The 22038-nt window shown below is 39.8% G+C and overlaps 1 protein-coding gene across 1 annotated transcript; it reads left to right on the forward strand.

Annotated features, from left to right (window-relative positions):
• The first annotated feature begins 477 nt into the window (after nucleotides 1–477).
• LOC133754106 (zinc finger protein OZF-like) lies at nucleotides 478–6492 on the forward strand. Its single transcript, XM_062184686.1, has 4 exons — nucleotides 478–604; nucleotides 837–929; nucleotides 5356–5960; nucleotides 6097–6492. The coding sequence occupies exons 1-4, from the start codon at nucleotides 478–480 to the stop codon at nucleotides 6490–6492; spliced, it is 1221 nt and encodes a 406-aa protein (XP_062040670.1).
• Nucleotides 6493–22038: the final 15546 nt, after the last annotated feature.

Here is a 22038-nt window from a genome sequence, read left to right on the forward strand (position 1 = left end):
ACACAAAAATTTATCAAATAATTAATGGAAAAATACATTATAAAAAACTATGCATAAATTTTAAAAAGTTTCCAATAAAATAAATGACCTGATAATACAGAAAAATTGATTTTTTAAAAAAAATTGCTTGTTCTCCAAATTGATATTCAACATTTTCTCCTGTAACTCATCTAATGCTAATTCAGTCATATGCTTACATTCATGTTTACAGATTACAGTGTGGGCTCTTTTCAAAATCATTAGGAGAAAGAGCAATTCCAGAATAACAAGGAGCAATCCATTGTACTGATTTTTGAATTATGAAATTAATATAGAAGCAAGACATTTTCATTGTAATTTTGCATTCTGTTGCCATATAGATTCCAAAATCATCTGCATCTTATATAAGATGCATAGAAAACACACACAGAAAAATGCACTCCTAGTCTTTTTGTGACAGAACTGGCATGATGAGCAAAAAAAAATGTGCTATTGCAGATGTTGGTGTCATTTGAAGGCCTGGCTGTGGACATCACTCAGGAGGAGTGGCAGTACCTGGACTGTTCTCAGAAGACCCTGTACAAAGATGTGATGATGGAGATTTACAACAGCCTGTTGTTTTTGGGTGAGTGATATTCCCCTCTCATGCTGAAGTGAAAAAAGTTACTTACCATGTGGCAAGCAAATTAATTTTTTAAAAGATTACATGCTAGATAAGCATAGAATTTGAGGCCAAGAAACATGAGGAAAGGATTGAAATCAACAATTTTGTTTCACAGTCCCTGTGAACAAGCTGTTGTCTTTCAAAACTCTAACTTAATGATTTGGTGACATCCAGCATTATTTCCCTTTAACAGGATACTGCAAAAGCAAACCTGAGGTGATCTTCAAGTTGGAACAGGGAGCAGAGTCATGGACAGTGACAAAACCCCTAAATCGTAGCCTGTCAGGTCAGTCAGCACCCATTGGACAGGGAGACTGGAATGGAAAATATCTCAAAGAATGTTGACTGGGTAGAGCATTTCTCACTATGTATCCCAAGTCCCAGTCCTGAGAACAGCTGATGTGATGCATCAGTCTCCAAGCAGGCTATCATTTTTGTGTTCATCTGCCTATTGTTTTCCTCTGGGTGAATACATTATCAGAACTACCAACAATGCAACCAATTTATTTTTTTTAATTTTATTTATTTATTTGAGAGGTAGAGTTACAGACAGAGGCAGAGATAGAGAGGTCTTCCATTCACTGCTTCACTCCTCAGATGGCTGCAATGGCCAGAACTGAGCTGATCTGAAACCAGGAGCCAGAAATTTCCTCTGGGTCTCCTATAGGGGTGCAGGGGTCCAAGCACTTGGGACACCTTCCACCACTTTTCCAGGCCATAAGCAGAGAGCTGATTTGAAGAGGAGCACCTGGAACATGAACCAGTACCCATATGGGTTGTCGATGTTTTAGGCAGAATTTTAGCTTACTGTGCCACAGTGCTAGCCCCATTGCAATCAATTTCTGCCTGTAACGAGACTAATTTTTAGGTTATACACATCCCCTGTATTCAAACTTGTCCTTCCTACTGTCACATCCTGTTTTTCTTCAGACAATTATTCATGTATTTATTCTTTTCTTTGACTGGCAGAGTTAGACAGTGAGAGAGAGAGACAGAGAGAAAGGACTTCCTTCCATTGGTTCACTCCCCAAATGGCTGCTACAGCTGGCACTGTGCTGGCCCAAAGCCAGGAGCCAGGTGCTTCCTCCCCGTCTTCCATGTGGGTGCAGGGCCCAAGCACCAAGACTATCCTCCACTGCCTTCCTGGGCCATAGCAGAGAACTGGACTGGAAGAGAAGCAACTGGGACAGAATCCAGCACCCCAGCCAGGACTAGAACCTGGGGTGCCGGCACCGCAGGTGGAGGATTAGCCAAATGAGCTGCGGTGCTGGTCTATTCATGTATTTATTGTATCAATGCTTATAAAAATTGGATCAACACAGAGGAACTGATTTCTTATTAGTTGCAGAAATTCAGTTCCCACTGATGGTTTTGACCAAGCACAGGCCTTACTGTTGCACAAATTTGAGTACTGAATTAGTGAATGCGAGCTTTCTCATTGTCTCTTTACTCTCTTTTTCTGTTTATTTTTATAAAGATTTATTGATCTGAAAGTCAGTTACATGGAGAAAGAAGGAAAGGCAGAGAGAGAGAGGGGTCTTCCAAATGCTGGTTCACTCCCCAATTGGCTACAGCTTCTGCCAATCTGATGCCAGGAGCCAGGAGCTTCCTCTGGGTCTCCCACAGGGGTGTAGGGTCCAAGTACTTCTACTGTACATCTTCTACTGCTTTCCCAGGCAATAGCAGGGAACTGAGCCAGAAGTGGAGCAGCTGGTACTTGAACTGGTACCCATATGGGATGCCAACACTGCAGGCAGTGGCTTTACCTGCTATGCCACAGTTGCAGTCCCTCTCTCCCTTTTTCTGTCTGATTCTCAAATAAATGAGTACAAAAATGAATGGCCATTGCAAGCAATTGAAAAGCGAATGAGTGAATGGGCTTTGTTTCTCTTTCTGTCCCTATCCCTGTAGTTCAAATAAATAAATCATGAAGAAAATACGATGCCAGTGTTGCAGGAAGCAGGTTAACCTGCTGAAATACTTTTCCTGCTCCTTTTAAAATATGATTATAATGTAATAGATTCGAAATGCATAAGAGAGTCAGTTTTCTGTAAAAAAATGGGAGAATTCTGAGTATCCAGCACAAATATTGAAAGACAGAACTTCAAGTTATAGAGCAAGAGTGTATACCAAGAACTGAGAGAATACCAAGTATGCTGGTTTCATAATGAGGTGGAAATACTTCTCAAAGAAGGTGAACATCACCCTAATGGCAGAACATATTTCCTTAAATTGGTTGGAAAGCATACAAAAAATGATGTATGGGACATTTATGGGCCTTCTGTGGTATTGAGAATCTGAAGATACTAGGTTTTCTTAGGAATCTGTGGAAAGCTGTCATCATAATGTGCATATAAAAGGTTTGGGTAGGGCTGAAATTGTGACAGTATGTTGAACCACTTCCTGTAATGACAGCATTTCATATGGGCACCAACTTGAGTTCTGGCTGCCCCACTTGTGATGCAGCTCCCTGGTACTGTGCCTGGGAAAGCAGCAGATATTTCTTTGCACATATCTGGGAGACTCATTTAGAGTTCTGTGCTCCTGTCTTTACCCTGGTACAGTGTTGCCATTGATTTCTTAACAATGTTGCAGTGGGTTCGTTTCTGAGAGGAGCAGTGTGATGGGGGCCAGAGGCGCAGAGTCAACAGACTCCAGGAGTTGGGTGAAAGCAGGCTTGAGGTGAGCAGCCCACAGACTCATTTATTACAGTTGGTACAACAGCTTATATAGCTAAGACAAGCCAATCTGGTCAAGGGGCGGTCTATGCCCCAACAAATCACAGCCTGTTGCCAGGCAGTTTCAAATCCATCCAATCACAGCCTGTCGCCAGGCAATTTCCAAAGCCATCCAATCACAACCTGTTGCCAGGCAGTTTCAAATCCATCCAATCACAGCCTGTTGCCAGGCAGGCTCCATTGCCAGGTGGGTTTCAAAGCCATTCCTAACTGATGCTCACTTGCCAGTGGCCACCTTGGCATGGCCTTCTCATTCCACTGCAGTACAGCCCTGACCATTGCAGCCATTTGGGGAGTGAATAAGTGGATGAACACTCTCTCTCCACCTCTCTTTGTAACTCTGTCTTTAAAATAAACAAATCTTTTTTTAAAGTTATTTATTTATTTATTTATTTATTTATTTATTTATTTATTTATTTGAAAGAGAGAGAGAAGTCTTTCATCTGCCAGTTCACTCCTAACTGACTGCAATGCATGGAGCTGAATCAATATGAAACCAAGAGTCCTTAGTTTCTTCTGGGTCTCCTATGCAGGTACAGGGACCAAATGACTTGGACCATCCTCTGCTGCTTTCTCAGGCACATTAGCAGGTAGCTGAATCTGAAGTGGAGCAGCTGAGACTTGGCACCCATATGGGATGCTGGTGCCAGAGGGCAAGGCTTTAACCCACTGCACTACAGCACCAGCCTCTGAAATACACAAATATTGCGAACATTTAAAGGAGGTGCTTTTGCTTAAGAAACCCCACAGATCTCTATAGCCATTCCCCTGGAAAAACTGAACATGCAGCAACCATAGAAAATGGATGCTGTTTCTATGTTATGGTCCTGCTTAGGGGAAACACACATGTCCTCCTCTGGTACCTATAAGTAAGTGATCAAATGAAGTTTTCCCATCTTCAAAGCTGAATGATTAAGGAAGCAAGAAAACTCACTTTTATAAGAATTGATGATGGCTGCTGGGAAGTTTGCAGCTTATTACTCAAATAAAATAGTTGGTAAATATTTCTACTAAGTGTTTCTCAACTTTTATAAATATTTACTTAGTTATGAAAATGTTTATTAGGTTCTCCTTGCATGGCAGAATGACAGTAACAGAGAAACAGAGAATGAGAGGAAAGTCCTCCATCTACTGATTCATTACCCAAATGCCTGCAACAGTGAGAATGAGGCCAACCTGAAATGAAAAGCCAGTAAATCTGTTTGGGTCTTTCAAGTGTGTGGCAGGCTCCAACACACTTAGAATCATCATTGGCTGCCTGCCAGGACACATTAGCAGGAATCTGTGTTGGAAGCACAGTAGCCAGGTCTCATCTGGTAATTTTGTGGGATGTATGCATCCTAAAAAATGGTTTGACCCACTGCCTGACATCACTTGCCCCCTCTCTCCACTTAAAACATTTAACATAGTTGAATGTATGAATCTGGGAAAGCTTCCTTTGTTTTATTACCTTAGTGTATTATGAAGAAAAAGATATATAGGGCAACATTGAATACCTCTTACTGACCTATTCAAATGCTATTCCACTAGGAAACTGCATTGCCTTTACTTGAACATTCTACAAGTAACACTTAGATATGTTTCATGGATATAGCATTTTTTTCTCATTTCAGCCTGCAGAAGGGATGACCTATTGGGAACCAACTGGAAAAGTCAACAAATAAATTTGAGGCAAGTTGTAATCACAAACAACAACTTATCAATGCACAAGAGAGTTAAATTAAAAAAGCAACACTTAATTTAAGCTCAGGCCATATTTTTACTGAAAGCTGAGACATATAATTTATTTCACAATTTGCTTCTCCCTAGGAGGCCTGATGAGATGCAAGCTGCAGAGAAATCTGATGGCACTAATGTACCTGGCAACTCAAGTGAATGCTGGGAGCATATCAGTCAGCCTCACAAGATTCAGACTGTTCAGCAGGTGTTTGAACACAGTATAAGGGTTCAGCAGGAAAAGGGTTTTCTTTACAGATGAAAAGGCTCATATGGGAGATACCTGTAATAAGTCAGTTGGCACTGTAGGAAAGACAACTGAACATGTAAAGAAAACTTCCCAGAAAAAGTCCTACCACAGTAAACCTCAACAAACACACAAAGGAAAGAAACTTTATGAATCTTTTGAGTATGAGGAAACTCTCATTTACAAATCAGATTTTACCACAAGTCAAAGAACACATACAGGAAGAAAAATCTATTCTTGTAACCCCTGTGGAAAATCTTTCAATTGTAAATCCTGCCTTTCTATCCATCATAGAACTCAGAAAGGGGAAAAGCCCTCTGGGTGCAATGAATGTGGGAAATCCATTTACCTGAGGTCAGATACTACAAATCTTATGATTCATTCAAGATACAAATCTTTTACATGTGAAACATGTGGCAAAGCCTTTTATTGGAAGTCGCAACTCATTCTACATCAGAGAATTCACACAGGGGATAAACCTTATCAATGTAATACATGTGGAAAAGGCTTTCATTGGAAAACAAGCCTTATTTCACATCAAAGAATTCACACAAAAGAGAAATCATACAAATGTGATATTTGCAGAAAAACCTTTTCATGGAAGTTAAATCTCACTGTACATAGAGAATTCACATAGGGCAGAAACCTTATGAATATAAGCAATGTGGAAAAGCCTTTATCCAAAAGTCAAATCTCACTTCACATCAGAAGATTCACATAAATGAGAAACCTTATGGATGTGAAATGTGCAGCAAGCCTTTCGCTGGAAGTCAAACCTCACTACAAATCAGAGAATTCACACAGGGGATAAACCTTTTGAATGTAATACATGTGAAAAAGCCTTTTGCCGAAAATCACAACTCATTGTACACCAGAAGATCCACAAAAGGGGGAAAACTTATGAATGTAGTACCTGTGGAAAATTCTTTTTCCAGAAGCCACAACTCACTCTACATAAGAGGGAGAAGATTTATGAATGCAAAATGTGTGGAAAACCCTTTTGCTGGAAGTCACAACTCTTTACCCATCAGAGAATGCATAGATCAGAGAAAATTTATGAATTCAATGCCTGTGGAAAAGTCTTTTGTAATAACTCAACTCATTACACATCAGAGTGTTCACACAGGGGAGAAAATTTATCAATGTGATGAATGTGGAAAAATATTTTAGAGTTTAAACTTCAGAAGGCATCAAAGAACTCACATGTAAGAGATAACTTGTCAATGCTATGGATAAGAAAAGACTTTTTGCCAGAAGCTACATCTCAACAGACAGCAGAACTCACAAAAAGGAAAAACACCTTTTAATGAAGTGATTGTGAAAATTCTTGATGCCAGAAGTCAGGGTTAAGCACACATCAAAGAACTCACAGATGAGAAAGCATGTGAATATAGGAAAACTTTCTACAATAAGCCAGATCTCACTATCAGGGATCTTAGAGGAAAAACTACAAAGGCAGTGGAAGTGGACAAAGCTTTTACTCTGAGGCAGATTTCAACAAGCATCAGCAAAATTATTCACAAAATTATTAGTACATAAAATAAATGCTAGCAAAATTACTCAATATTATTCTGCAAAACAGTAATGAAGGAGGAAAAACACCTGTTTAACATCACATCTCTGTAGGTATTAGGGAATTCACATGAGGGTGTAACACTGCACTGCAGAGGCTGGCTATGAACCCTTTGAAATCTACATTAGTCTCTGTGACATATACTCTGCTGTTTTACCAGCACTTATTATGAGTAGGGACGATATCCACATGTAATTTTTGGTAAGTAAATACTCATTCTATACTACTCAGTTTGAAATACAAGCCTAACATTTGCAAAATATTTGGTATAACTGTTTCACTACCTGCCCATGAGTCTTCCTACATTTATTCTAGTACAGATCAGTAATGTGACCACAGTTGTGTTACCTTATATGCCAGCCATAATGCTGTACTATTAGAGTTGGATGTTGGTTTTTTTCTACTTGGTAGGATTTGTCTTGTGACTTTTTCAGTCATGTGAATCCAAGATTTGTGTGTAGACTGTCTAATTTGTCCATATTACCAATCTATTTATAGATTGAAGAGGATTCATAAGTATTATTTTGGTGGCCTAATGTCCAAACTGTCTTCCTGGGATTGTTTCTGGGCCAATGTTTAATTTTTTTCCATTAAAAGACAATGACAGAAGAAAACATGTACACAGAGTTCTTATATTCACTGCTTCACTCCCACAGATGGCTGAAACAACCATGTCTAGGTGAGTCCAAAGCCAGGAGGCATAAATTCCATTTTAGCCTCCCACATGGGTAGCAGGGCCCCAAACATATTGATCATCAAGTACTACCTTTATAGGGGTATTAGCAATGTAGTGACTGAGAAACAAAGTAGCCAGGAGTCCCAGCTAACACTTAAATATAAAATGTCAGCATTGCCCACAGCAGCTTAACCTGTTGTTCCACAATGCTGGCCATAGTTCTGTTTATTTTTGTCCTTGTTCATTCTGTAGCTCTCTTGCCACTCTATTGTGGTTATGCCTGTTTGGAGTCATTTACCAATGTTGATTTCTGTTTTATTTCATTGTACTATCTGATGATATAGGCAGCTAGCTAGTGAGCTCTAGCAATAGAAGACTGCCAGCAGCATGTGTATTGCAGTCACACACTGTCCAAAACCCAGACCATCCATATAGCCTACAGGGTTTTCAACTAGAATTATTTTACATGGTTCCAGGCTCATCATACTCACTCCCCATCAAGAACCTGAGTTTTAATTCATTATGTTCTGGATTCGTATTTCTTAGAATAAAGCATATGTATTCCAGTTACCAATGCACTATAAACCTGTCCTGCTTTTTCCTCCAAAGAAACCTTTCATTTAACTATAACAGACTTCATGCATTTCATAAGTACAACACTCTTGCACCCATAATCCAGTCCCTCCTCACCAACTGTCTCCCATGCACAGTCCCATTCTCCACTAAGATTCATTTTCAATTAATAAACAGAAGACCAACTCTAAGTAAAGATTTCAACAATTTGCACACACATGAAATTGAGAACAATTTAACTCTCATAATACAACTCACTGAGGATAGAAGTCCTGCATATTAAGTTTGTGTACAGTGATTCCTGTTGTTAATTTAACAATTAACATGCCTGAGGCTCTTGACATAAACTGCTTGGGCTATGGAAGCCTTTTGAATCCTCAAATACCATCTGTATTTAGAAAAGGCCATACACAAAGTGGAAGTTCTTGCTTCAGAGAAAAGTACGTCCTTCTTTGGTGACTTCTTTCCACAGGGGTTTCACACAAAGATATCCTTCATATAGGACATTTTTAGCTGTGGTGTTGTAGTGTTCCATGCCTGAAATACTCTCATGGGCAATTCAGCCAGACCAGAATGAAGGGCTGATTATGAGGTCAAGAGTGCTATTTGAAGTGATTACCATTCTATGAGTCTGCTGTGTGGACTGTTTCCCATGTTGGACCCCATATTGAGGTCCATGAAAGTTTATAAACTATACTGTTAGAAAGAAGTCCATAGGAATGTATGCAAAACTATACAGCTTTACAGTTATAAATTTCTTCCTCCCTTATTCCCACTCTTATTTTTTTACTGAGTTCTATTTTTTTTTTGACAGGCAGAATGGACAGTGAGAGAGAGAGACAGAGAGAAAGGTCTTCCTTTTTTCCATTGGTTCACCCCCTAATGACCGCTGCAGCCAGTGTGCTGTGGCTGGCGCACCATGCTGATCCAAAGCCAGGAGCCAGGTGCTTCTGGTCTCCCATGCGGGTGCAGGGCCCAAGCACTTGGGCTATCCTCCACTGTACTCCTGGGCCACAGCAGAGAGCTAGACTGGACAAGGAGCAACTGAGACAGAATCCAGCACCCTGACCAGGACTAGAACCCGGGGTGCTGGCATTTCAAGAAGAGGATTAGCCTATTGAGCCATGGAACTGGCCGAGTTCTATTTTTAATTGACATTATACACGTATGATTAGCTCTGTTAAGTAAAGAGTTCAACAAATAGAATGAAAAAAAAGTTCCTTGATAGTCAAGATAAAGGCCATTCTCATTGCTTCTCAAAGTGTCAATTTCACTTCTACAGATCTCCTATTAGGTGCTCTATTAGTTACCCCAGTTCAGGGATTTCATTTTTTTTACTGCTGTAGCATTCCATAGTGTACATACCCCATAATTTATTTATCCAGTCTTTGGTTGATGGGCATTTAGGTTGGTTCCATGTCTTAGCTATTGTGAAAAGAGCAGCAATAAACATGGGGGTAAATATACTCTTATTTGCTGATTTCATTTCCCTTTTGTAAATTCCCAGGAGTGGGAGGCCTGAGTCACGGTAGATCTATGTTCAGATTTTTGTGATGCCTGATGGCTTTGTGGTTTTTTTGGTTTTTTGTTTTTGTTTTTGTTTTTGTATACAGTTGCTTTAGCTATTTGGGGTCTCTAGTGTTTCCATTTGAATTTCAGCATCATTTTTTTTTCACTCTTGCAACATTGTTTTTAAGATTTAGTATTTTGAAAGGAGAGAAGGAGAAACAGATCCTCCATCTGCTGGTTCATTCATCAGATTATCATAATTGATCAGGCTGGGGCCATGAGCCTCTTCTAGGTCTAAGAGGTGACTTTAGGGGTCCAGAAGCTTGGTCCATCTTCCACTGATTTCCCAGGGACCTCGCATGGAACTGGATTTTTTTTTTGGACAGGCAGAGTGGATAGTGAGAGAGAGAGACAGAGAGAAAGGTCTTCCTTTTTGCCGTTGGTTCATCCTCCAATGGCCGCTGCTGCCGGTGCATCATGCTGATCTGAAGCCCAGAGGCAGGTGCCTCTCCTGGTCTCCCTTGCAGGTGCAGGGCCCAAGGACCTGGGCCATCCTCCACTGCACTCCGGGGCCATAGCAGAGAGCTGGCCTGGAAGAGGGGCAACCGGGATAGAATCTGGTGCCCCAACTGGGAATAGAACTTGGTGTGCCAGTGCTGCAAGGTGGAGGATTAGCCTGTTAAGCCACAGTGCCAGCCAGGGAACTGGGTTTTAATTAGAGCAGCTAAGACTTGAACTGGAGCCCATATAAGATGTCAGCACTGTAGGCCATTGTTTATCCCACTGCAACACAAAGCTGTCCCAACCTTGGTGTTTTTAATTTTAATTTCTACCTCAGTTTTTTTTTCTGACTGACTGCATTACCTACACTCCTTTGAGATTTTTTTCTGAGTGTTCAGCAGAAGCCACATCATTACCATCTGCCTTGTTTAAATTTTCAGATTTTTTGGTTCTACAACAATTCTATGTTGACTGCTAAATACCTGTAGATGTAAGGCACATGACAAACTGCCAGCAACTGTGACCAAATAGTGAAATAGTGGTGTGGATAATGATAGGGCATGTTTGTGCCAGATGAAGGAATGGGGAATTTGTCAGGGAAAAATGGATATGAGCCCTGATTTCTGCTATTTGCCTGCATGTCCTGTTGCACCTGCAGTGCCAGACATCATGGTCCCAAAGCATGCTTGCACATCAGGGAGCACATGTACTTTGCATCCCTGGAGGTGCATTAGCAGGTGCCTTGAATCTTCTAGTTTGTTGGCATAGTGCTGAACATTGTCACTTGAACTCCTCATATCCTAATTCCTCCTCAACATGCATAAACTCCAAGGCACTTTGGCATCTTGCCTCTTGCTTGAGAAAGCAGGCATTGAAAGACATGCTGGCTTCTGGGCCCCCATCTCTGAAAGGCACTATGAGGCATGCTGCTCCTGGGTGCACAGAGAACTCTACCTCCCATTGAGATCTCCAGATTTGCCTTAGCTTGTATCAAGTATATTTCTGCCACCATGTTGACTATGAAACTCCTGCCTCATTCCTATCCAGGTGGCCTGGGGCAACAAAGACTAAGCAATAAGCACATGAAGTCCCCTTTGGGAACTCCTGGCTTCCAACATCTTTGCAAACCATGAGCAACAACTGTCCACTGCCTCATCCTGAAGACAGAGACAGCCCTAAGGCAGGAGAATTCAGTTTGGTATGAGAGTCCTGGGATATAGTATTTGCTAATGTAGAGGCTGTGAGACAGTTCCACATTGCCTTTATGCCTGAGAGTCACCCACGTTTTCCCTCTATTGGAATGCATTATCCCTGGAAACAGGATTGTGACTCAAGACATTGAGGTCTAAGAGTGAGTACCAGCTGACTGTGAGCACAATGCACAAGCTGCAAAGCAGTTTCCACTGGAGCACCAGCAGTGAAGCAAGCCTGTCCAGTGTGAAGCCTATTTTCCTCTTCCTATGTGATGGTATGGCTAACATGTCATACTTGGGATCAAGACCCTGTCAGGCACCAAGAATCTGAGCATTGAATCTAAGGGCAGCAATTTTGATCTACAATGCAATCCCAGGGTCATGTAGACCATGCTGCATTTAAACTTATGCTGAAGTTGGTGCATCACTACATAGTGTCCCCCACCCCAAGCACTCATATTTGTGAACCCTGGGCTGACCCTCTGAAGGGATGCTTGGGCAGCAGCCTGCCCAGATATTCCTTGCAGCCCATCCCAGAGTACCTATTAGATCTAATTTGGTGGTGAGAAGATTCCCTTTTTTCAAAATATCAGCCCCCTTGGACAGCACCCTACTGGTTGGTTGTCTTCTCTACCTCCTAGGAAGGGGACAAAGTGGGCCATGTGGGTTGGGGAGAAACTGCATGGGTGGACCCAGGTGCCCAGATGCTAAATACCCAGCCACTGGGACCAGAAAAATGGAACCAAATGTCTAGAAGTTACCAACCCAGTTTCTGGCTCTATCTACCTCTATAGAATGACTTGGACTTACTTAGGGTACCTAGGGTATCCCTGTATTCTCTCTCTTTTTTCTTTCCTTCTTGTTCTCATTTGACGTTCTTGCCTAACAATTGTCTGATTGGTGGGCTTTTCTGTCCTTACTAATAACATTTTTCTGTGCTTAAATGCTTTATCTTCCAGAATTTAGAGTTTTCCTGAGATTTCTGGAGTTTGTAGCAGCACTTTGTAAAGTATAATTATGTAACAAAGACAAGAATATTTTTGTTTTATGCTTAATTCCTCTAATATTAAAAAAAATTAAAGTAACTCTAGGTTAAAATCATGTGTGTTCTTAAATTTTTTATGTAAATTCAAGAATCCTGTCAGTAGGGGAAAAAGAAACAGGAAGCTTTAGTTATGGGAATGTCTTGGTAAATAAAGCTATGGCGTAAGAAAGAAGCCAATTCATGGGAAATTCAAGTAATACTCATCCTAAATTGAAAATGCTTGTTGGAGATATTTGGTTTCTTCACTGTGGTGTTTTTTCTTGTTACACTATGGCTCTATATTAAGTGGACTGTCTGCTTTCAGTGGAGCCTTAGAGGCTTGAGATGAGTGTGGACTGAGAGCTGTGTTTGGTTCCTCAGGGTTTAGGGTGTGTCAAAGATGACACTCCCAGGTTAGGTGTGGTAAATCTCTCTTTCTTTTTTTGATTTAAAAGGGAAGTAATTCCGCACAGCTGAACGTAATTGGAGGTAGTTAGCAGGCAAATGGTATACCCACAGGAGCCAGAGATCGGAAGCTCTTTCCCAAGGACCACACGGGGAATCTCTGCTGCCCTCAGTGTGGGCTCCAATTCTCCTGCAGTCTCCCACTGGGTTGCCAAGTTAGATGCTAATCTCCTGTTATTTCACCCCTCCCCCCAGAGTCAGGTTTTTCTGCTAGGCTCAGGGCTGGTGCAGACCTGAGGTCGCCCTGCTTATGACGTATGTCCAAAATGGTGCCTGCTCTGTCTTGCTCGCCTTTGAGAGGTGAGTGGAGAGAGAGAAACTTGTGTCTGTATCAGTCAGTTTTTTTATTTTTTTTCTCTCTCTTCTAGTTAGCCTGGTGAACTTTTCCCCACGGAGTTTCAAGCCTCGTTCCCTCTAGCCTCCTCTTTCCGCTTGCCTGCTGGTATCTCAGGCTATGGAGGTTCGGCTCACCTCGCGTTCCAGCACTGGTGCGTTGAGTCTGCTGCTGGTGTCCTGAACTTGGGCTCCCATGCTCTCCATGCAGGTCCACTGTGAATCACTAGTTCCGGAAGAGTTTCCTCTGCTGTTTCATCCCCTATTCTTCCTTGACCCTGCAGTATCTCCACTTATATTAAACTTTCTCTCCCCCCGGACTAATAGTGTGCTCCCTGCCTATTCCGCCATCTTGCCGCCTCGCTGGAACACAAAAACCAAGCTAACAAGAACAAGGAAGAAACTATGACGCCCCCAAATGAAAAAGACACCCCAATTCAAGATTATGAAGATGATGAGATCGAAGAAATGCAAGAAGCGGATCTCAAAAAATTGATAAGAACATTAAGAAGTTCTCAAAAACAAATTCTTGAACTACAGAAATCCTTCATGGACAAGATAGAAAATCTCTCTCGTGAAAATGAAATATTAAGGAGGAATCAAAATGAAATGAAACAACTAGTGGAACAAGAAACTCTGATAGTGACTAGAAATCATAATGAAATGAAGAGTTCAATAGATCAAATGACAAACACATTAGAGAGCCTTAAAAACAGAATGGGCGAAGCAGAAGAGAGAATATCAGACTTAGAAGACAGAGAACAGGAAAGGAAACAGGCAAACCAAAGAAAAGAAGAAGAAATTAGAAATCTAAAAAATATTGTCAGGAATCTACAGGATACTATTAAAAAACCCAACATTCGGATTCTAGGAGTTCCTGAAGGCATGGAGAGGGAGAAAGGATTAGAAGGCATTTTCAGTGAGATACTAGCAGAAAATTTCCCAGGTTTGGAGAAGGACAGAGGCATCTTAGTACAGGAAGCTTATAGAACCCCTAATAAACATGACCAAAAGAGATCCTCACCACGACATGTTGTAATCAAACTCACCACAGTGAAACACAAAGAAAAGATCCTAAAAGGTGCAAGAGAGAAACGTCAGATTACTCTCAGGGGAACTCCAATTAGACTCACAGCAGACTTCTCATCAGAAACCCTACAAGCTAGAAGGGAATGGTGAGACATAGCCCAGGTACTAAGAGAGAAAAACTGCCAGCCCAGAATACTATATCCTGCAAAGCTCTCATTTGTGAGTGAAGGTGAAATTAAGACTTTTCATAGCAAACAGAAACTGAAAGAATTTGTTGCCACTCATCCTGCCCTGCAAAAGATGCTTAAAGATGTGTTACACACAGAAACACAGAAACATGGTCACCAATATGAAAGAAGGTAAAGGAAGGAAACCTCACAGCAAAAGATCACAGGAAGCTCAATTTCTCTTTGACATATAATTAAACTCTGATGCTCTGTTAAAGCAATGTGTTAAAGTAATCTATTATGTTCTCTTGATGTCTGTTAAATTCTAATTGTTCAAAAACAGCTGAATTTTTATTAAGAGCTATGGGTTATGTAAATATGTGCTTATTTTCAAAGAATTGAATAATCACCTTGTAACAATGATCAAATTTGGTCTATTTTATGTCATGATTTTAAGAAATCTTATTTCAAGCAGATATTTTGGATTTTGAGCCTTCTTGGCATTCTTGACAGGCATTCAAAAAATCAAAGTCTCAAACAATCTGGTCTCTAAAATTTCCAGTAAATCCTGGACTTTGGTTTTTCCAGTTTGGGCCCAACTGAAAAAATCGAAGGACCTATGTCTCTCATCTTATAGAGACACCAACTAATCAGGCTATTTGGATTATATTAGAAGTACTGTCAAGATGTGATGTGGTACCAGACTTTAAGTTTCTATAATGGAAAATGCTATTAATACAAATGTTTGAGAATTAAAAAGTCTAATGATCTTGTGTTACTAGACATGAGAGTTATCTTAATGAGAAAGCCCCAGAGGCTTAAAGGGTTAAATACTTGTAAAATCCTACAGGTGCTTTCAAAAATACTGTGAAGTAAGCAAGTGCCTCTTGTTGGTTGATGAGTTTATAATTTTAAACATGGCGACTTAAAGTCTTTTGTCATCCACAGTTATATATGATATGCTGCTCATAAAACTAAAGTGTTGTTGCTTCTGTGTTTAGCTGTCCTCCTATAGGTTCCTATGGACTTTTTCCAGCCACTTTTATTGTACTCAGTACTTTGGGATGGCTCTGTAAACAGATGAAGCCAATAATGTATTAACAGTACCAACTGAGAGAAAGTATGGTTAACTGAGGTTACTAAAAAGAAAAAGCAATTCAAATCAATTGGCAATCTACAAAAAGAGTTAAAGATTTTAAAAGCTATTATTAAAATTGCTATATTGGTCTATTATGCTATATTATATGTGTGTACATATTGTATGTCCACATGGGGAAATTTTATTAAGAGTTTTATTTTAAATGGCTTATAGATAAGATTGTCTATAAATTTAAGCTGCTAAAATCAATCAAAGATACATTTTAATTTGTGTGACCTGAATCTCTGCATCATATGTTTTAGACTTGTTGGTAGAAAGAAACTAAAAACATTTTAGATGGTTGTGCTTAAGTTTACTGGCTAAACAAACTACACCATGTTAGATATTTAAGAGGTGTTTTCAAATACATGATTCTTAAAATTTATAGAAGGCATTGGACCTTCTGGTAAATGTTTTCTTAAATTGTTATCTAATGGTTGAAACAGTTTGCTAAGTATTCATGTGATATTGCTATTGTCAGCAAGCGATCTAGGACTTGCTCCCTCATTTCTCTATTCTAAGCCCAACTTGTTCTTTCATTTCTCTATTCTCTTCAAGGTAGGAAACTAATTCTATTATGAAGGAATCTGTAGGATGCACAATTTATTCTTTAGACCTTATAAAAGAGATGGCTAACATTTTTCTGCAATAGCATAGCCAAAATAAGAACTCAAATAATAATCTCATAGCTAGATTCACTTCGCCATCAGTGAAGTATACAGTAAGTAGAAAAAACCTCCCTTTCAGACCAAAGGGAAAGAAAGTTTTAAAGTGAGAATATAATTTTCCTCATGGGCATTGTCTACCTTAGAAAAACTACCTCAGAACATGCCTGTGACTATAGACTTGTAGTTCAGGCCACCGAAGATTAGAGATGGGACACGGGCACTCCCTTGACTTGCATCCTCTGGTCTGCTTGAACACAAACCAGGAGGAAAAGAAAGCTCGGCATCAGAAGCAATGGGTGGCAGGCCTATTAATGGCTGATCTGTACAGTGATCTGCCCTCAAGGAGACCCAACAGGCCAGTCCACTGCAGTGGCTTTCAATGTGGTAAGCCTGGGCTTCAGCAGAAGTCAGCTTGTGAAGAGCCCTGGCAGCTCTGCCAAGAGTTGGATCACTGGAAATGGACCTGCCCTGGAGTCGAAGGATGCCCAGGTCAGAGCCACAGATCTTATTGGCTCTAAGCTGAAAAGCCCTTCACTCAGCCCAACTTCCAAAGGGACCACTGCAGCTGAGGGGATGGTCAAGTAGGGTCAGCGACATTGCAGGCAGAACTGTAAATTTCTTGTTAGAGATGTCCCTTGCCTTTACCTGGCCAGCTCTCCTCCCAGCCCAGCCAAGTCATGAAAGTCAACAGAGTGCCTTCCCCTAGGAGGTTCACACCTCCCTTAGGATATACCCCATGTGAAGAGATAGATAGGTCTGGGCCTCTTAACTTACAAGGCCTAAAGCCCAACAGATTATTATCAAGCCCCTTCTATCAGGTTCTATTTGCCTCTCAATCAGAAAACTTAATTGTAGCTTAGACAGCACCTTTCTTAGCTCCGCTAATAATGACTCTGTCCTTTGTTCTAGGCCCTGTCTAGTGCATTTGGGCCTCATTCCTTTGTAATCATAACCTCTACTCTACCACCAATGGCTCTACTCCCAACCTGTGTGTACTGATGGTCCTCTTCCCCACTTCATGCTGTATAATTGTTCAAACCTGGTAAATGCCACTCTTAGGATCATTGGTTACTATCCTCACTCTGTCTTTTATGACCTTGTCTAAATATGATCAGAGTCGGCAAACTTGGAAGGCTTCCATAGCCTTGGCAACTCATGACGACAGCCTAGGATGGTTACTGGCGCCATAAACTAGAGTGTCAATTTGTTGGGTCAACAACAGGAGCCACTGTGCACTTGCTCCTCATGTGGGATCTCTGTCCTTAATGTGCTGTACATTGTGATTTAATGCTATAACTAGTACTCAAACAGTATGTTTCACTTTGTGTTTCTATGTGGGTGCAAACTGTTGAAATCTTTATACTAAATTGATCTTCTGTATATAAAGAGAATTGAAAATGAATCTTGATGCAAATGGAAGGGGAGAGGGAGCGGAAGAGGGGAGGGTTGCGGGTGGGAGGGAAGTTATGGGGGGGGGAAGCCATTGTAATCCATAAGCTGTACACTGGAAATTTATATTCATTAAATAAAAGTTAAAAAAAAAAGAAAATGCTGGTGATCTTTAAGAAGAAATAAGTGAGGCAATACAAGAATGTTTTAGAAGTTTGGTGGAAGATGAATCTTGTGTAGTATTTGGTTGGCTGACACTAGAAAAAAATCTTTATATGTATTTTTTTGACAGGCAGAGTTAGACAGTGAGAAGGAGAGAGACAGGAAGAGACAGAGAAAGGTCTTCCTTCTGTTGGTTCACTCTCCAAATGGCCACTGCAGCTGGTGTGCTGCAGCCAGCATCCAGGAGGTGGTGCTTCTTCCTGATCTCCCATGTGGATATAGGGCCCAAGCCCTTGGGCCATCCTCCACTGCCTTCCCAGGCCACAGCATTGGAAGAGGAGCAAGTGGGACAGAATCTGGTGCCCCAACCAGGACTAGAACCCAGAGTGCTGGTGCTGCAGGTGGAGCACTAGCCAAATGAGCCACAGCACCGGCCTCTTTATATGTATTTCTAAACATCAGTAATGCAGTAACATTAAAGGCACACTGTTATAAGATTAGAATTTAATCTTATAAATTAAAGCAAAAAGGTTTTGTACTAAACATTGCTCAAAAATTTTGATCTTTTTAATTTCAAAATCTAATGTCAACCCATCTTCTAGGCTATAGTGTTTTTTTGTCTTGTATTTAATTTGTGGCTATCCCCTTCCATTTTTACTCAGCTCCTGTCTGATTGTCTACCTCTCACTTTGTCTTTATGTGTTTAAGTTGTCTGAAGTAATGGGTTAATGTCATGTGCTAATTTTGTTAAATTTCTATGTGTTAATTATTTTATTCATTTTTCTATGTTTTTGTACTGATTTAACAAACTAATCTTAGTTTTGTAATAATTTTTGTGTCATTGGGAAGGAAATATATGCATTTTCTTTTGTATATTGAATTGTGATTACTTAGGTAGAGCTGAGCTGTGAAAGAGTCAAGGCTATTTACTTTTTTTCACACATTTGGTCACCTTGCAGTTGACTAAACCTAGTCAGTAATTCTTGTTGAATCACTGAATAAATCAATTTTTTCAGTGATGTAGTATCTTGATGATATTTTAAACTTCTGATAACATGCATTCATCTTTTTATTTTATTATTTTTTAAGATCCAAAGTTCTATATGAAATCCTTGAACTTTAAAATATCCATTTAGATTTTTAGAGCCTTCCAAGATCCAATCCCCCACTTGAATGGTTACTGAAGTAAAACCATGCTTACTACCCTGGGTACAGAACCTGAAGCAGATAAATCAACCTGGCTCTATTTCATTTTTCTATTCTTCATTTATATCCTCAGATTTAAGATGCACTAGACTGTGTGCACACTATGTTGGATTAAAAATTGTAGTTGTACTTTTGCAAGGACACTTAGAATATAAAGGGACCAAAATATGACAACTTGTCATTAGATTACTTTTCATTATCAGATTTGCAGTACATTAATTCACCTTTTTAAAAAATCAGCTTTAAGGGGGTTTTGGCTGTGGTGTAGTGCACTAAGCTGCCATCTGCAGTGCCAGCACCCCAGTTGGGTCCTGTTCAAGACCCTCTGCTCCACTTCCAATCATTCTCCCTGATAATGTTCCTGGGAAGGCAATGGATGATAACCCAAGTGCTTCAGTCTCTGCACCCACATGGGAGACCCAGATGAGGCTGCTGGCTTCTGGCTTCAGCCTGGCATAGTCTTGGACTTTGCAGCCAGTTGGGGAATGAGCCAGTGTATAGAAAATCTCTCCTCTCTTTCTTTCCCTCCCTCTCTCACTGTGACTCTGACTTTCAAATAAATATTTTAAAATAATCAGCTTCAGGGGTGAGCATTGTGATGTACTGTGTTTAACCACCACCCAAGATACCAGCATACTTCATGGGCACTGGTTCATATCCTGGCTGCTTCTCTTCAGAAGCAGGTCCCAGCCTAGGAAAGTAGTGACAGATTGTCCAAGTCCTTGGCCCCTTGATACCTATATAGGGGACCCAGAAGAAACTCCTGGCTTCTGGATTTGGCCTGCCCATCCTTGGCCAATGAGGCCATTTGGAGATTGGACCAGTGGATGGAAGATCTTCATCACTCTCAACATCTCTGTTTCTTTCTTTCTCTCATTCTGTAACTCTGCATTTCAAGTAAATAAATAAATCTTTAAAATCCAACAAAACAAAATGAATTAATAAAGGAAACTATTTTGTCCTGGACTTTTCTTTGATGCTGGACTCTTTATTACTAATTTAATCTTGCTGGTTGTTTCTCATCCATTTAGGGATTCTATTATTTCATGATTCACTCCTGTTAAAGTGTGTGCATCCAGGAATTTGACCACTTCTGTGTTATCAAACATATTGGCATATGATTGAATCTAATAATCATTAGTGACCCTTTGTATCTCTGATAACTGTGTTATCAGTTGTAGTGTGTCCATTTTATATTTACTTTCAATCACTTGAGACTTCTCTTTTTTTCTTAGTTAATCTAGCTGAGGAGTTTTCAATGTGTTTATGTTTTCAGAGAGCCAGGTCTTTATTTCACATCTTTAGTTTCTGTTTTATTTATTTATGCTCTGAGTTTTATTGTAAATCATCCCTAATTTAGGTTTGGTGTGCTCTTGCTTTTCTAGCTTTTTACATGCAGTACTATGTTGTAAACTTGCAATTTTCCTGCTTTTAAAATGGCTACAATGTCTATAACTGTGCCAGGATGAAGCCAGGAATCAGAAACTTCATCTGGATCTCCCACATTGGTATAGTGGCCCAGACACATGAGATGGGAGCAGGATTGGAAGTGGATCAGCCAGGACTTAAACTGATGGCCAATATGAGATATCAGCACTGAAGACAGTGGTTTTACCCTCTAGGCCATAGTGCCTGCCCATTTATAAATTCTATGAAACATGTAAAAACAATTAACATCAATACTTCTTAAACTATCCAAAAATAAGAGAGAAATAATTCTTCAAAATGCATTCTGTAAGGTCGCATTACCTTTAAACTAAAACCAAAGATACAACAAAAACTCAAATCTACAAACTAATATCCTTGGCAAGTTCAGATGGGAAAATTTACAAAAATACTAACACATTAAAAGGATTACATACCACAGTCAGAAGAGATTTACCCCAAGGATACTAGTATGTTTTTACATACACAAATCACTACACATGACATGCTATAACAACCAAAGTGCAAAAATTGTATGTTATTCTCAATATATGTAGAAAAGGCAGCTGATAAAAATTAGAGTCTTTCATTACAGGAACTCTGAACAAATTAGGTACACAAAGAATACACAATAACATAATAAAGAACATATACAACAAGCCAACAGCTGACACCATATTGAATGTGGAGAGGCTGAATAATTCTTCAAGATCTGGAATAACAAAAAATGTTCATTTTAAGCATTTCTATTTAACATAGTATGAAAAGTCATGTAGCAATTAGGTAAGAGAAAGAAATAAAGAGACATTCAAATTGGAACAAAGGAAGTCAAATTGTCACTGGTGGGAGATGACATGAGCACATACATAGAAAACATCACATACTCTAACAAAGATCTTTTAGAATTAATTAAGCAAATTTGCAAGATAAAATGTCAAAATATAAAAGTCAGTAGCAGTGATTTATACTAATAGCAAGTCTGAAAAAGAAATTTTAATACTATTCTTATTTCCAATGACTATAAAAATACCAACCTAAAACTCAGTTCAACCAATAGGACAATGAGACCTGGAAAACACTGATGAAAGAAATTGAAAAGGCACAAAAGAAATGAAGACATCTATGGCCATAGATTGGAAGAATAGATATCAGTAAATTATCATATTAACCAAGGCTGCATAATGATTCATGCAATTCTTATCAAAATGCCAGTGGCATTTTCATAGAACTAGAAAAAATATAAAAATTAATTTAAATACATGAAAGAGCCCCAAATAGCCAAAAATATATTGACTAAAAAGAACAGAACAGGATATATTTATATTACCCAAATTTAAAATATTTTTCAAAGCAAAGTAACAATGATGTTTCCTCTCACTCCAGTTAAAATGGCTCTCATGTAGATATCAACAAACAACAAATGTTAGGATATGGGGAAAAGGTACCCTAACCCACTCTTTTGGGATGTGAACTGCTCTAGCCACTGGGAAAGACAGTATGGAGATACATCAGAAATCCAAACATAGATCTACCATATGATCCAGCCATCCTATTCATGGGAATTTACACAAACTTCAAGAAATCAGCATATGAAGGAGTTACATGTACCCCTATGTTCATTGCAGCACAATTCAAGATAGCTAGGACCAGCAATCAACTCACA

This window comes from Lepus europaeus, chromosome Y (genome assembly GCF_033115175.1).
Source record: "Lepus europaeus isolate LE1 chromosome Y, mLepTim1.pri, whole genome shotgun sequence".
Taxonomy (NCBI): Eukaryota; Metazoa; Chordata; class Mammalia; order Lagomorpha; family Leporidae; genus Lepus; species Lepus europaeus.